We start from the raw sequence: 16,859 nt of genomic DNA, 5'->3' as shown, positions 1-16,859 counted from the left end.
CCCCCACAGTCGAGACACTACATCTTCGCCATGCGTAACTGCTTCTACCTGATGCTGTGCTGTCTGCTGGCTGTGGTGCTTTCGCAGCTGGTGTGCTGCGTGCTGCTGTTGCCTCCCGTCATGGCCGCGCAGCACGTCATGTGGCTGGTCATGGTGGTCGTGCCGGCCATCAGCCTCTCGCTCATGGGGAACCCCAACGAGGCTCGAACCATGAGCATGGCCACCCACAAAAACACGGCGCACGTCAATAGACAGGTAAGTTCTGCGGAGATCGCGTAACATATCGACTGTATGAAATAACGTGCTGCCATAGGCCATTTTGAAAAGTGACGTATGACAGAGCTTTATCGATAATGCCAGCCAGCTAGCTGTTCAAATGTACTAAGTTCCAATTTTGAAATTTTGACATTGTAAAAAAAAAATTTCACTTTCTTAATCTTTGGTTTCTATTGCATCTGCACAAGTAATATTTTGTCAAAATTCAAAGTCGAAATGTTAAAAAAAAAGCACACACCAAAAAAAAAAAAAAGAACCATAACGTAGGTACAATTGGGTGAAGGGATGAAACCATTTTTTCTCTACCGTACCATAAAATTCAGCTTTCAGAGTGTAGTTCATCATATGAACAGTGCGCTGATGAATATACCTTCCTATAACGTGACTTCATGTATGTTTCGAAGGGAAGTGAATACTTTAACTCCAGAATCAGCCCATTTTTGTAGGTTAAGTGTGTGATACAGGGTTATTTTCTGACATGCTCACAAGGCAGTCATCTGTACAGACAATCACTTCCTACTTCATCCCTTGCGGGAGGGAGAAAGGGGGTGGGAAAGAATGATGGAATCTTAGGAGAAAGAGAAGGAGGGGGAAGGGGGGTGGGAAAGAAGGATGGAATCTTAGGAGAAAGAGAAGGAGGGGGAAGGGGGGGTGGGAAAGAATGATGGAATCTTAGGAGAAAGAGGAAGGAGGAAGATAGAAATGTGTAGGGAGATGGAGAGAGAGGGGAGCTGAGGAGAAAGAAGAGGGAGAGAGGGAAATAGGAAGGGATGGAAGGAGGGGAGAGAGAGGGGGAGAGAGAGAGAGAAGCTGGTTTTTTAAGATCATAATGGCACTCTCCAAGACCTTCACCTGTGTAAAACAACCACTTTTCTTCTTTACAAAGGATGGTCATCTTGGACAATTTCAATCGTGTCATCACAATTTTGTACCTTACTTTCTCTTTGCTTGGTGGTATAAATTGTTGCGGTTGCCGTTTGAGGTTCTCTTTGTCTATACATTTTTTCAGATGATCATCGAGTTCTTCGTCCAGTTCTGCACCCGGTTCCTGCCATCCATCGTGGTGGCTGTCGTCTGCTTCGCTGTGATCCTTCACTCGTTCTGTGTGGGCACCACGCCGGCCCGGTGTTCTCTCTACGACGTCGGGTAATGGTTGAAACGACTTTTGGGTAATGGTTGAAACGACTTGTGGGTAATGGTTGAAACGACTTGTGGGTAATGGTTGAAACGACTTGTGGGTTATGGTTGAAACGACTTGTGGGTAATGGTTGAAACGACTTGTGGAAAAATGTGCTGTGTACTTTCTCCTTTGTAAAAATTATAGTTTATGAATGACTTATTTATTGTGAGATGTTCTGACAAAATGAGTTACTTCTTGATTCAAGCCCTATGGAAATAAGATACATCACGCTTATAGGTGAAGTTTTTACAATTTATAAGTCCATCATCAATGATTTATTTATAGAGGCACCAGCCATCCATGTCCAGGTGCTGTTTTAGCCACAATTTATAAGTATGAAATAATAAAAGGCATGTATGTTCTACTTAAAGAATATGTCATCAATAGAAAATCTACAAATTTGACCCTAGTGTCGATTTTTGGCCAGTATCTCCATTTGTGGATTTTGATAAGTAACTCATTTTGTCAGCAAGCCTCACTTTGATTTTTCCCTTAGTTGAGTTCACAGAGATATTTTGCAGGTACTGTTGTAAGTTAAAGGTTACTATCCTGATTTTTATTTTTATGGACTTATCCTGAGTTTTTTCGCTCGACGGCTACAATTGTTTCGTTTTCGTCCACAGCCGTGAGGTCAACGGTACGAAAGTAGCCAGCGCCTGGACTGACAAGTTCCAAGGAGGGCTGGTTCTGGCTCAGAACATCTTCCATCTCTACTTTGTGATATTTTTAGGTACGTCTTCCACCTCTACTTTGTGGTATTTTTAGGTACAGTTGAAGTTGTCCAAAACGGCCACCCATTGTCAAAGAGAAAAGTGGTTGTCTTAGATGGATGGACGTCTTGATCAATGTCATTATAATATATATTTTTTTAATGCAAAGGGGGGGGGGGGTGAAGTGGCCGTTTGAACAGGTAGATCGTTAGATCAGGCTTGACTGTAATTCCCCTTTCTCCTAACCTATACTATGTTGTTCTTGACAATGTGACTGGACTATTATACATCAGTATGAATTTTTTAAATGGGGAAATATGTCACACCCCTAGAAGGACAGGGTTTTCACTCCAAGGTGGATAGTTCAGAGAGGACAGGATTCACATCTTATTTGTTAAGCATCAAATGGAAGAAAGACTTTTTGTGGGTACTAGGATGTTCATTTTTGTTCATTCATGATTGAAAATTCCCTGTGTGCTTTTAGAGTTGTCTGTCCTTCATTTTGAATCAGATACGCAATGTTAGTTGATTGAAATCACCCCCCCCCCCCCCACACACACACACACACACACACTTTATCTCTCTGTTCCCAGTGGCAATTTCCATGAGCCTGGTCCACTGGCAGGACCATCTGTGGCAGCGCTGTCCCCTCAGGAACTTTGTGTGGTCCTTCACAGCGGGAACTTTGTACGTGTTCAGTTTAGCTCTCTTGTTTGTTGTTGTTAAGAAAACTCTTGTAACACCTCAAATCTTCGGCACTTGTATGACATTATTGTGTTGCAAGTGCCATAAAACACTTACTAGAAAAAAAAAAAAACTTTTATCATCCTTATCTCTCCTCCTTTTTTTGTGTGTGTTTGTTACTCTCTTGTAACACATCTATTCTTCGGCACTTATATGACTTTATTGTGTCGCAAATCCCATAAAACTCTTACGAAAACAATTCAAATGTTTTCATTTTTTTCTGCTCACGGCAGGTTGATACTGCAGTTTGTATTCTCTGTGGTAGACAGTTTTGCCCGGAGGCAGTGGTTCGGATCCTCCATGGATCTGTCGGACGTCCACCCAGTGGTGTGGGTGTTGGGATGTGTGTGGCCGCTGGTCACCATATCCCTGAATGAGGTCGCCAAGAGGAGGGAGATCAAGTGAGTGGAAAGACTTTCCCCCTTGGTTTGATTTTTTGTCGGTGTATATTGTTTTGTTTTGTTTATGCTGTTCGCCAACAAGTGGCAGCGTCGGAGTGTTGGAATCGATGTGTACATGGGTGTGTACATGTGTGTGTGTGTGTGGGTGTGTTTTGGGGTTTTTTTCCGTGGGACTGACTGTATTCGAGCATACACTGGAGAGAGAGGGAGATGGAGAGAAAGGATCACAATTGGCACCGTACGGTGCTCGTGTTCTTTGTATTATTGTGAAGTGCATTGAGCTTTTTCTCACTGGAAATGTGCTATAAAAACAAAATGAGTTACTTCTCACAATCCACAAATGGAGATATTGGCCAAAAATGAACACTTGGGTCAAATTTCTAGGTTTTCTATTGATGCAATATTCATTAAGTATTAAATGCCTTTTGTTATTTCGTACTTTCAAATTGTAAAAACTTAACCTATCAGCTTGATGTAACTATTTCGTTAGGGCTCAAATCCGAGAAGTAACTCGTTTTGTCTGCACACTTCATATTTATAATTATTTATATTATTATGTCACATTTGTTGTTGCTTTTCTTTTACTGGCACCTGTGATGTAGCGGTAAGGTGATTTGCCGTGGCACACAGACATCATGGGTTGAAGTCCCACGTGGGATGGTTTTTTAATTAAGTTACTTCATCTGTTTGCTGGGATGTGGTGTCCCTCTCTCACTCAAGGTTGGCCCTGACAGGCAAGGTTGAAGTGGCCCACTTTCTGAACAACTTTAATTGTGTTGATGGCACTGTAAAACTCCTGCAGCTACAACTACAATTTTTATTCTTTTTAGTGTCTGATGAGTACCGGACTGGGTACTCCCCGCCTTCTTTGAATAAAACATATTTACTGTTTAAATATCTGCTTATGGAATATTGCCAGTATCATGCTCACATTCAGTGAAGTAAAACTCATGGACACTTGTCTGCCTTTAGTCACAACTGAGCAACTTTTTGGTTACGTTAGCAACAACATTATTTATGGAAATACTTCATCTTCTTCTTCTTCTTCTTTTGTGTTTCTTTGCTTTATTTCAGGAGTGACCATTCCATTTGTTCCTTTTTTATGAATATAATACATGCACTCTTTTAATTTTGCAATGGACCAACAGTTCATTCAAACTTTTGTTGAAATATTTTATATGCCGTAAGTATATCCTCCTTGTTTTTTACTTCTCAAATAAGTTAAAGCGACATTTTATTTTCAGACTGGCTGTGCGGCGGCAGAGGAGAGCAAGACTGGACTTTGATACTAAGTTAGGCATGAATTCTCCGTTCTGATTGCTTCCAACTTGGTGCAATCAATTAAAAGTTGGACCTCGCCAAACGGGAAAAAAGAACAGAAAATGGCAAGTAAATTGAAAGTGCTGAGTCCTGCCACGATGGGTTGGCTGTTACGCCAGAGAGACGGAGGACAAGAAATATTTGAGGAAAGGAAGGAAACAAGATGGCCAGCATCGACAGCCTTCATTCAAATACAGTTGAAATTGTCTAAGAAGAGGGCTACCTATTTTCTTGGAGAAAAGTGGACGTTTTAGACAGGTGGACGTCTCACACCGTGTCATTTTACTGTAAGAAATCAGATGCAAGAGGGGAAATGGGAAGTGGCTGTTGATGCAGATTATTGTCTTAGAAAGGTGACCGTTGGAGGATTTGACCGTTGGAGGAGGTTTGACCGTTGGAGGATTTGACCGTTGGAGGATTTGACTGTTGGAGGAGGTTTGACCGTTGGAGGAGGTTTGACCGTTGGAGGATTTGACCGTTGGAGGATTTGACCGTTGGAGGAGGTTTGACCGTTGGAGGATTTGACCGTTGGAGGAGGTTTGACTGTATTTCACAATTGTTATATGGCACATACTTTTCTCATTACCCTACCCCTCTAAAAGCATGGTGTGTTGGCCTTACTTGATCTGTGAATTATACACCAGTTATTGCCATACTTGGCCTGAACTTAGGTATCAACGACACTGTCAGTTATTTATAACTTTTTTTATACATCTTTTATGAATTAAAAAAAACGTGTACTCTTGCCTTCTGTTTCCTCACTGTCAAAAACTTGTGTGCACAGCTGTATTGTCAGCATGGATTCTGCTGACTGTAGAGAAGATGACATCACTGAGAAGAAATGTATGTCAAGGCCAATGCTTGTCAGCCTTTTGAAAGCCAACGCCCACTTTTGCCACATTTAAGAATTTCCGTACTTCCCTCCTATTTGTAGTTCCAAGTGGGGCAGCAGGTGGTATCTGTCACTACCCGGGCGACGGTCACCGCCCACCTAAATTACCAAATGGCTCTCCCGTGAGGGATGTCGTCCACGTCGGTAAACATCTGGTCTATACTGATAACAATGAGAAACTTGCCAAGAACACAAGTTGATGATGAATGAAGTTTAGTTCCAAGATAGTGTGAATAGACCCCAGTAAGACAGCTAGTCTTGAGGTCTATTGTATGAGATTCTGAAACATGTTTGTTGTGATATCTCTGTACGGTTTGTGGGCCGAAGAGCAAGACACAACTGCTGGACACTTACAGGCACAAGTAGACTCTTTCATGGGCTGGTGCCTCTATAAATAAATCTTTGATGGTCTGGTCTAGACTGTTTCACATTTTGCCTACGTTGTCATGTAGGTGTCAGAATCATCATTGAGTTGTGGCTTTAACAAAGTTCTTTCTACTTGTGCTCTTGAGTATCCAGATACAGTGGAAGTTGTCCAAGACACTCACCTACTATGGGAGAGAAAAGTGGTTGTCTTAGACAAGTGGACATCTTGGACAGTGTTATAATGTGTTTAAAAAAAGCGCAAGGATAGAAGTGAAATGGTCGTTTCTACGAGATGATTGTCTTGGGCAGATGGTCGTTACAGTAGGTTCAGCTGTAGTCATTTCATTGCACTTGCTACTAGGTTGTTGGGTTTTTCCCCAACTGTTCAAGTCCTGTTCTTGTTGATTTCACTTTGGTCTTCTCGCGGCAAAAGACTGTTGGTCGCGAGCATCTTCCTCTAACGTTATATAACGACTTACTCAAACTGTCGCGCATCTGTCTTTGACTCCTCATAGTTTACGGTGGAGAGTTTTAGCCGAGGTGTGTTACAGGGATTACGTTCTTCCTTTGTTTTACCTTTTTTGGGAGTTTTTTTCATTAAAAGATGAAAAGAACAATTATTATTCGAACTATTTGTTTTCTGATTTAAGTTTAACCCTGTATTAACTGTCTATTAACTGTTATTTTTTGTTGGGTTTTTTTTTTTTGCGAATGTGTGTTTCTTTATTTTCCCTGAATCCCAGTGACATCTCTGGTGTTGTCAAACTATCATAATTGTAAGCTGTTATGTGTGTGCAATACTTCTCTTGTCATACATGGAATCGGCATAATATGTTGATCACGTTCATTGAACTTGAAACGTATGTTTGCAGCATAATGAAGCCATCGCCTGCTTTGCTTGACTGTCAAGACCTCAGTGCGTAACTTAAGCTCTTGTTGATGTGATAGACTTCCCCGCTGTAAGTTTTGTGGGTGGTTGGCAGGTGCTCTGGTGTGGTTTGCTCCATCTTTCCTCTTAAACATCTATCGTCCTTATCTCTCCTCCTTCTTTTTTACGTTTGTTGTTACTCTCTTGTAACACCTCTAATCTTCGGCACTTATATGACCTTATTGTGTTGCAAGTGCCGTAAACTCTTTACTAAACTAAGTGAGTTTTGTGTGAAATGTTTTCTCATTTTTTAATGTAGTGGCTGAATGAAATAGTATTTGCAGGTATATGTTACGTGTTAAAAGCAGTGCCCTGACAAATATTTTGATTTAGAGAGCAAAAGTTTTTTTATGTTACAAAGATGTATATATACATTTGTTTGTGTGTGTGTACACATGCAGAGAGTATGGTGTGTGCGTGTGTGTGTGCGTGTGTGTGTTTGCAAGTGCATGTGTGTGTGTGTGTTTGCAAGTGCATGTGTGTGTGTGTGTGTGTGTGTGTAAACACGTGTGTGTACGTACTTGTGTGCATATTGTATAAAGGAGTAGAAATGATGATTTATCGCAGAAAAAGAATCTATATATATATTTATCTATGTGCTTTAGTATACTGTCATCGTGTGGATGGTTTGTCAAAAAGAATCTATATATATATATATATATATATCTATGTGCTTTAGTCTACTGTCATCGTGTGGATGGTTTGTCAAAAAGGATTTTTAAGGGAGTTTTTTTGCCTTTTGCTTTCGAAAAAAAAAACCACCAAAAAAACCCAAACAACTTCATGGTTCATATTGACAGTGACAGTGACAGTCGCAAATGTTGTGAGTGGGAAAGTACGACAGTCGAAGTTGTCCTAGACAGCCGCCCATTGTCGAAGAGAAAAGTGTGGGTTTGCTTAGTCAGGTGGACGTCTTCACAGTGGCAGTATGATATTTTTAAAATGTTCAAACGCAAGGTGGGAAGTGGTCATTTGGTCATTTGTACAGGCAACTGATTGTCTTGGACAGTTGCTGTTTGAGCATGTTATGCTGTTCTTTCAAGAACAGTCTGTAAATTAAATGTCAAAGTCAGCAGGTAGAAAACAGATTTACGCGTACGCTTCAACTTCTTCCTTCGTAATTTTGCCTCGGTAAACCTGTGCTACTTTGAGACGTTATGCAAAAGGTTTCCAAGGGTTTCCAAGGGTTTTAAGACAAAAAAATCATCATTTGCATTTAACTTGACCTATTTTCTGACTGACGTGGTTTGCGACTAACTGTTACCGTCGATCATACACCTAACTGCTTAGATGACCTATCTGAGTTTGCGTTTATCTTGACTGGTCCCTTTTAAAGCTTTCTCTCATCATAAATGCCATGTATGTTCTAAAGACTAGATATTTTTTCATGACATTTCTCTGTACTGTAATTCTATTTTCTACTGTGTTGTTTTGAAACCTCTTACCAGTTGCCATCTACTTAATGTCCCTGCATTCCCTCAATGTTTCCGTGGACTTTCATGTCAAAGATTGTACATTATTGTAATGTAACAAATACTGTCGATTGCTTTTTGAGCTTCAAAGGTTGAAAAAGACCTTTTTTTTGTGTCAATTTATGAGGCAATGAGTCATGTTATTTTACAAGTATGAGATTGTCATAGGAATGGCTGGAAGCAAGACTCTCATGGAAACCATTTGCATCTTGCTTTTGTCCGAGTTTTGCACCTAGTCATCGATAATTTTTTTAAAAAAATGTTTTTGGAGTTGTTGGGTTTTGTTGAAGGTTTTTTTTTGGGGGGGGGGGATTTTTTTTTAAATTTGAATTTTATTGTTGTTGTTTTGTTCTTTCTATCATTGTGTGGGTATATGAACAAACCATTGGTTGTCGGTGAGATTTATCCAACTAGTCCCTGATTGAGATTGAGATGAACTAGTCGCGGCACATCATTTATCGCAACGTGCAAGCTGCTTTACCTTGCAGGTCTGACATGTTTTCCTCACCTCCCATAACTGTAAGTGTCCTTGACGTGGCATAATGTGGCACAGTAACACATGAAGATCAGTCTGATCCGCCTTTTCCATACTCGCCACATACTGATTTCATATATTCTAAATAGTTGTGAATCGAAAGAATGGAAATGATTCATATGAACAAAGGAAAGAAAGGCAACAGTCATCAATATTTTCCCTGAAACAAATATCGCGGCCCTCCCCCACCCCTGAAGTCTTCATTTGTTAAGTGTATTTGTTCATATCATGCAATGTTTTTTAGCGATACCAGTGAGGAGGCAGAACTGAAACTTTTCTAACGTCTTTGTAAGTCGAAAGATACGTATGTTGTCAGTTGTATTGTTTAGAGGTGATATTGTTTTTGGATGGAGACGTATTTGTCCTGTCGTCTGTAGTTTGTCAAACAGTCTTCACCTTTTTATCCCAGAAGTATTCTCTTCTTTTCTTCCTACTTTCGACATTTACATACAGTGGACTTTGCTTTAAGTGAAGGGGAAAAATGTCTCATTGAAACCAATCTTTCTAAACTGCAGCTCAGGAGATCATCACAAGAAGTTCAGGGCAGTCACTATACTATATAGGACTTAATGGAGTTGCATTAGGGTAGAGTGGGCCCCATTGCGTTGATGGTTCAAATTGGTGCAGAATAGCGCATGTTGCTTTGTGTCACAGAAGGAAGGAATGACTCAATCACTATGTTATTTGTTTGCAGCCATTGTTGTGTAAAAAGATAGAAAAGTGACAAATCAGGGATTATTTTTAATAATCTGGTTTTTTTATGCATGTCTCCCTAAAATCATGGAAGCGAAGTTCACTGTTCGTGCTTCATTCTCTAATCCGGCTCTCACACACACACATACTTTTTGACTGACACAGCAGATATGCTTCGTACATTCCAGAAATTTCCTTCAGCAGGTGTTTGAGAAAATGTTTTGGGTACTGAATCAGGACAGGCTTGTCTGTTGATGAGAGATTTTGTTGTCAATCCCACCCCAGCCTTTGGAAGAAAACAAGTAAGTCTTTGTTGATACAAATAAAACAAGTAAGTCTTTGTTGATACAAAGAAAACAAGTAAGTCTTTGTTGATTAAATCTTTGTTGATACAAATAAAACAAGTAAGTCTTTGTTGATTAAATCTTTGTTGATACAAATAAAACAAGTAAGTCTATGTTGATTAAGTCTTTGTTGATACAAATAAAACAAGTAAGTCTATGTTGATACAAATAAAACAAGTAAGTCTATGTTGATTAAATCTTTGTTGATACAAATAAAACAAGTAAGTCTATGTTGATACAAATAAAACAAGTAAGTCTCTGTTGATTAAATCTTTGTTGATACAAATGTTTTCTTTTGGGTTTTGTTTCAGATTTAATTTATTCTTGTGTACTGTAGGAGAACTTTGGCGTCTGCGATGTTAAGGATATGTCCTTTGGCCTTGTGTCGAAAAGATAGAGAGAAATCAGACATATTTTTTGCTATGACTTCAACGCTTCAACTAACATATTTGTGAGGCAGCGTGGTGGAATCAGGCTCTCGTCAATTTTTGGGCATGTTGAGTTATTGGTATCATCTTAAAGCTTGTTCACTTGTCTTAATTTGAATTTGGTTGAAAAAAATATCGATTTATCTTGAATACAAGTCGAGATATTTGTGAATGAAGAATGTGGGCGGGGGTCACCTCTTCTGTAAAGATTTCTCAGTGTAGTCAGGGAACAGAAGACTTACTTCTTCTTCTTTGCCTGATGGGCAAAAGACTTCTACTACAGATGATCTGTTGTCTAATACAGTGTGATGTTTTTTATGATGCAATGCTGTTGCCTTAGCTCTTTTTGGGCTTTCTGCTAGGTTCACTCCACTGGATGCTCAGGAGTGCATTGAGTGCCCAGCTCTTTAAAGGCAAAGCAATTGTAACTGCACGTATCATGATTTGGATAAAACTGTGCTAGATCAAGTGTTCATGCTTATAATTTAAATCAGTCTCTTTGATAGCTTAACCAGTTTTGAAAACTGCTTGATGTATATTGGATATAGATTCATCGACCTGCTTTTGACACTACACGAGAAAGATATGGGCAAGACTAGTGTAAAAAAAAAAAGTGGATAAAACAAAAATATTCAATAATCTCTGATGTTCACTCTGCCTTGTAACTGGCATTTGGTGAAGGTAAAGTACACTCAAACATGTGCTTCGGTACATAGGGATACTTACTTACTTACTTACTTTACTTTTCCGATCCAGCGGCCATTTGGGTTCTAGCCCTTCGGTCTGTGGTACATAGGGATAAGGTAAATGTCTTGTATAAAGTAGAGATATACTCAGAATATTTTAATACTTTGCATTCTGTTGCTGATTTATGTCATACACGTATCATTTTTCTTTAGGGTCAACCAATAAAATGGGGACAGACAGAGTTCCTCATTGTGTGACAGCGATGATGTTCTAGTTCTGTCAAACTTATCCCAGACCCTCACCCATTGTGGAGCAGAATACGGCTGTAAGCTGACAAAACACCTTTTTCCATTTTAGCGCCAAAATTTTGTATTTGTTAAATCGAAAGTCTGATTAGTTACCCTAATTGGGTGAGAAAAAAATCAAAGTGAAACTGTGACTAGTTTTTGAATGAATTAGAATTGAAATTTCAGAATGACTCTATTTTTCAATGGTTACGCTGAGAAAAAAATCTGTTTTTCTCGATTTAAAAAAAATCTCTTTTTCTCAATACTGCTGTGAAGAAAAAGGCATTATGTCAGCTAACAGCAGAATAGTGTTTGTTTTAGACAAATGGTCCTATTGGACAGTGTTATAATTTTTTTAAACCTCAAGGAGGAACTGGAAAATGTTCCGTTGTACAAATGATTGTTTTGGACAGGTGGTTGTTAAAGCAGGTTCGCCCCCCCCCCCCCCCCCCCGGGCAGTGCCACTGACTGAAGTGTCTTTAGGCCATTCCCAAAGGGGGGACATTTCTCGATCAAGCATAGTAGAATTGTAAATGGGCTGATTCAACATGTCACGCTCGTAACTGTGCCTGATCTACAACAGGGAACTGCTGCTTTTTCTTTCTTGATCCTTACTATCGTCATTTTCTTCTACTTCTTTTGTATGTTTGTCACTCTCTTGTGACCTGCTATTTCCGGGGTGCCTTGATAGTCGAAGCTGACCTTGTGCTGTTGAAGCGAGAGAGGTAAGCAGAGTAAGTCTGATTCCCTGTAAAGACTTCTCTGTTGACACCCACCCCTTGGCGCTCATATGACCGTATGCAGTTGCGAGCGCCGTAAAACCCTCTACTAAAAAAAAAAGACAAGAGATAATGATACATGAAAGCTGCTGAAAGAAAAATGAGTGATTTGAAAATGGGTTGTTTTGGGGGTTTTTTACTTTAGAGTCAACATGTAGTAAAATGAGGACAAAAGGAGTTACTCATATGTGTGACATTGACAATATTCTAAAACAGTCAAATCTGTCCAAGACAACCATACAAACATTTTCAAGCAGAAAAGTGGTTGTCTTAGACTGATGGTCCTATTGGACAGCGTTCTATTTTTTTTAAACCACAAGGAGGAACTGGAAAATGTTCCATTGTACAAATGATTGTCTCTTGGACAGATGGTTGTTAGGGAAGGTTAGGCTGTACTTTTTCCATGTTTTCCAATTATCTCCGGTGTGATATTCTGCCTTCTAACTTCTGAAGCTGCTCTAGTCCGTTCCTTACCTCGTGTGTTCAGTCAAGAGTAAAAATGAGTGATTATTAATTATATCTTTGCATGTTTTCCTTTGAAAGTCTTTATGTCTCCAAAATAAACCTACTCATTTTTAATGTATAGCAGCTCAGCCAAGTTTTTGACACCATCTATCTATGGCATGTGAGCGAGGCATTGCGCTGCCAAGAGCGAAATGCTCACAGCTAAAGGGATTTGAAAACAACAACAACAACATCTATGGCATGTTGATCCATGATCATTCCCATTTTGATCTTTCTCTGCAGATTACCAAATGTTTCCTTAGTCTAGAAGGTGGATGGAGGGTGGTAGCTGGTGGTTGGAGGGTGGTAGCTGGTGGTTGGAGGGTGGTAGCTGGTGGTTGGAGGGTGCTAGCTGGTGGTTGGAGGGTGCTAGCTGGTGGTTGGAGGGTGCTAGCTGGTGGATGGAGGGTGCCTCTGATAGGTCCTTCTTCTTTCCTCTGTTGTTTCTTTGTCTTTCTTACTTTTTCTCTGCGCTGAATGAAATGAGCGTCAGTGTCTGTGTACTTGTCTTTGCTCTAACAAACACATCACAGCCTGTCTTATCTAGGCTCCTCTCCTAGCACTCGTACCTTTGTGATCCTGTCTAACTGCTCGCTATAATTTCCTTTATTTTACTCTCTTTACGTGGGTGGTTGACGGGTGCTCTAGTGCGGTTTACTCCTTCTTTCCTATCACAATCCATCATCCTTATCTCCCCTCCTTCTTTTTTGAGTTTGTTACTCTCTTGTAACGCCTCTAATCTTCTGCACTTATGTGACCTTATTGTGTTGCAAGTGCCGTAAAACGTACTAAAACTAAACCTCTCTTTACCATGCTGGCTACCACGAGGTCTCCTCCTTGGATGTTCAAAGTCGTCGTCAGTCAATGATGAATGAGAATTGCCTATTATTATTATTACTTCCAGCACTTCGCTGCTATCATGTGTTAATCGCGAAAAATGGAGAACATTTTTTTCCCCAAAAGATTCCCTGCATATTGCAGTGTAGCTTGAAAGGAACTACCTATCTCAGCGTTGGGAGTCCGGCGCCTTTACGTACATGTAGTGCATGTAGTAAAGTAAGCAGCTCTAAGTTACCTCCAAACACATTTTCCTCAGGAAATTGCTCGGTTTTATTCAACATTGCGTTGTTTATTTCTGTTACTTTCCTTTGACTCAGATTTTGAGGCAATACACTTTCAAACTCTCTCTGATATTTGTCATTGAAAGAGATTTTCATCAGTCGCTTTCGTTTGTCATGCCAAAACTTTTGATTTATCCAATCCCTGAGCCTCAACTGTTTTTTCAACTGATGCCTGAGGTTACGAGGAAGAGAAAAATTCAATTCCATGGTACGTAAATTTTTTTGTTCAATTAATGCAGGTGGAAGAAGTGTTTAGGAGATATGCTATAAGCAGGAGAGTCAATTTGTTCCTCAAGGATTATAATTTATTCTTCTTGAAGTTCGTTCCAAAAACCCCAGGACATAGTTTGTATAAGCAGCCTTTCGTTCATGCTTTTTAACACACTTTCAAAATGGTCTTGAAACATCGAGAGTTTGTCCAATTGAGCTCTTTGCTCCTCCCTATCCTCAACTGTCATGGCACATGTGTACATTACAGCCATTGTAGATCATCATCATCATTGCCTTTCTCACCCTGGACCAGGATATACACCACGAACAAACACTCTCCACCTTTCCCTATCCCGGGCTAGTCGCTTGATGTCACTCCACATCTTCCCACTTTTCTGTACATCTATTTCTGTGACTCTTCTCCAGGTTCCACGAGGTCTTCCCCTTGATCTTTTACCCTGTGGGTTCCAATCTAACACTTTTCTTGTTATGCAGCTGCTTGACTTCCTGAGAGTGTGTCCAATCCATCGCCAACGTAGCCATTTGTAGAGCTGGGGGGGAAAAGTGCCAACTTCCCCCCCCCCCTCCCCCCCCCCCAAATTACAATTATTTGAGAAATAAATATGAATCATGATCATTTCAATAGAGCTGTTTTGCTGTAAGCTCGAGGTTTGTTTGCTCGCAATTCTTACCCCGTTTGATCCCCTATGTCAGTCAAATGTTGGATTGTTATCAAACTCTGTTGTAGGTTGTGAATATTTCGGATAAAGTGGATGTATTTGAATATTGTTCTCCTATGTGATGTGTGACACAGTGTGTTGTAGATTGTTGGAAAATCTCATTAAAATGTCTGTTGAACAACACGGTGTGCAATTCCTTCTTTTTTTGCTTGTCTGAAAAATAAGATGTGTACGATATTATTATATCTACATAATTTATCTGCCCGCGTCGTTTTAGGCAAGACAAATTCTGAAATTATGCAAACTGAGCCCAAAAATGTGAAATTATGCGATTCTGTTAAATTTTAACAAAGAATGATAAAGGAAAATAATCAGAAATTATGAAAAAAAAGATCAAATTTTGCTAAATTATGCAGGGTGCATAAAACCATGGGGACAGATTTATATCATTTAGGTGAGCTCCAACCCTGCCTGTCAGGACCAACCTGGGATGGAGAGGAATACAACACATCCCATGTGGGTTGGTGGGTGCTCTGGTGGTGGTTTGCTCCTTCTTTCATCAAACTTCTATCGTCCTTATCTCTCCTCCTTTTTTGTGTATGTTACTCTCTTGTAACACCTCTAGAGCTATTCTTCGGCACTTATATATGACCTTATTGTGTTGCAAGTGCCATAAAACTCTTACTAAAACTAAAACAACATCCCACCAGAAAGAAAGACAGAGATGCTCGATAAAATTGTTCTCCTCAAGAATAGAACTCGCGGAGCGTGGCAGTGAAGTGCCTTACCATTACACCACAGACGCTGATCTTTTTTGTCTGTTCCTGCAGGTGGATGAAAGTTCCACGAGTAGATCTTACTTCTGAATTATGTTTGTCTATCTGTGAGATGTTTCGGAACAAAGCGATGAAGACAAGAAATGGAGAACATGACAGAGAGTCTATATTGTCAAAGGTACAACATCTTGGAAGTCTCGAGAGCAAGTTGTGCACGTTAAAGATCCCTTGATTGTCTTAAAATCGATAAGAGTAGGCTTCAGCTGCCACCCAGGCAAAATTCAAAATTAATTCGTACCAAACTGAAAATGCTTTTTCATACTTTATGTGCCCAGGGCACTCATATGACCTTTACACAATTGCAAGCACCATAAAGATTAAAACACTTGCCAAAAAAAAAATATGATTTTAAAAAAAAAGGTACAAAAATTTTTTTAATAAACAGGACAACACCATGACCTAGGCGAAAGATTGTTGTGAAGAGAAATAGGAACATGTTTATTCATTCAGTCTTTTCAGCAGAAAATAGAATAAATACCACAAAATACATTGTGCATTGTTTCAAAAAAACTGCCTCCTCCACATAAGAAAGATGGACACACCACTGATATGTTGATACAAGTAAATTTACATCTTTTAACACATCATTTCTGTGTGTGTATAACACAATTATACTAAGATTCCTAATGGACGGCTTCACTTTCATGATATTGTCAAACATGGACAAAAATAGTTGAAAAGAATATTATCACAGGCGGCAACACCAACCGTACCTAAGTACGATGGGAATAAAACAAAACTAATAAGAAAAAAAACAACCATTACATAGTTTAGCTTTCTGAGCCAGACCCAACAAATAACATAGAAAATATTTAAGGGTAAAACGAATATACAAAGGTTGACTCCTATATATATCAGACAAACATTTGAGCCGACACAACTGTAACTTAAACTGTTCTTTTCACTAAGTTTACAACAGAGGGGCATTCCTTTAGCGGTCACTTCAACACATTCAGTAACACACACACCCACAACACAACAAAAGCTGGCCTGGTTGTGTCCAAAGAGCAAGAGGACGGAACCTTTATCTCTCTTCCCCTTTTTTCATTTCATTTTTATTATTTTCTGTCGTTCTTGTTGGGTGAACAGGTTGATGAGAAACGTGGATCCAAAGTCCTCCTCCCAAATGCTTCAGCCCCAACATACTGTACTCCCCCACCAACTTCTAAAGAGATGTAAGTTTATTTTTAAATTAAATTGTCAGTTTTAGAAGTTATACTCGCAGTATATATTTATTTATTTACATACACATACACACATAATCCAGACAAACCTTTCAATAAAATACTCTTACCAGCAACCTCTTCCCCTCACTCACACACACACACACACACACAAACACACACACACAGATACATCGCCAAATACAGAAAAACTCTCTCAACTTTTCTCCACACCAACAAAACCCAAACACTCACAACCCCTCCACCTCCCCACTAGGACAACACTCCTAACACACACACCTA

The 16,859-nt window shown here is 39.7% G+C and overlaps 1 protein-coding gene across 1 annotated transcript in view; it reads left to right on the top strand.

Moving 5' to 3' along the window:
* The window catches only part of LOC101856848 (transmembrane protein 94), a gene marked incomplete in the record, with an annotated part of 40,309 nt that extends 33,803 nt beyond the window's left edge, over positions 1 to 6,506 (top strand). Inside the window, 6 exon segments of the mRNA XM_035973000.1 lie at positions 10 to 255; positions 1,286 to 1,422; positions 2,080 to 2,186; positions 2,760 to 2,853; positions 3,144 to 3,311; positions 4,556 to 6,506. Of these exon segments, the coding sequence (XP_035828893.1) occupies positions 10 to 255; positions 1,286 to 1,422; positions 2,080 to 2,186; positions 2,760 to 2,853; positions 3,144 to 3,311; positions 4,556 to 4,628 (825 nt within the window).
* Between the last annotated feature and the right edge of the window lie 10,353 nt (positions 6,507 to 16,859).

This window comes from Aplysia californica, unplaced genomic scaffold (genome assembly GCF_000002075.1).
Source record: "Aplysia californica isolate F4 #8 unplaced genomic scaffold, AplCal3.0 scaffold00945, whole genome shotgun sequence".
In the NCBI taxonomy this organism is placed as follows: Eukaryota; Metazoa; Mollusca; class Gastropoda; order Aplysiida; family Aplysiidae; genus Aplysia; species Aplysia californica.
Note: the sequence above shows the minus strand (reverse complement) of the source record. Positions and strands in the feature narration are given on the sequence as shown.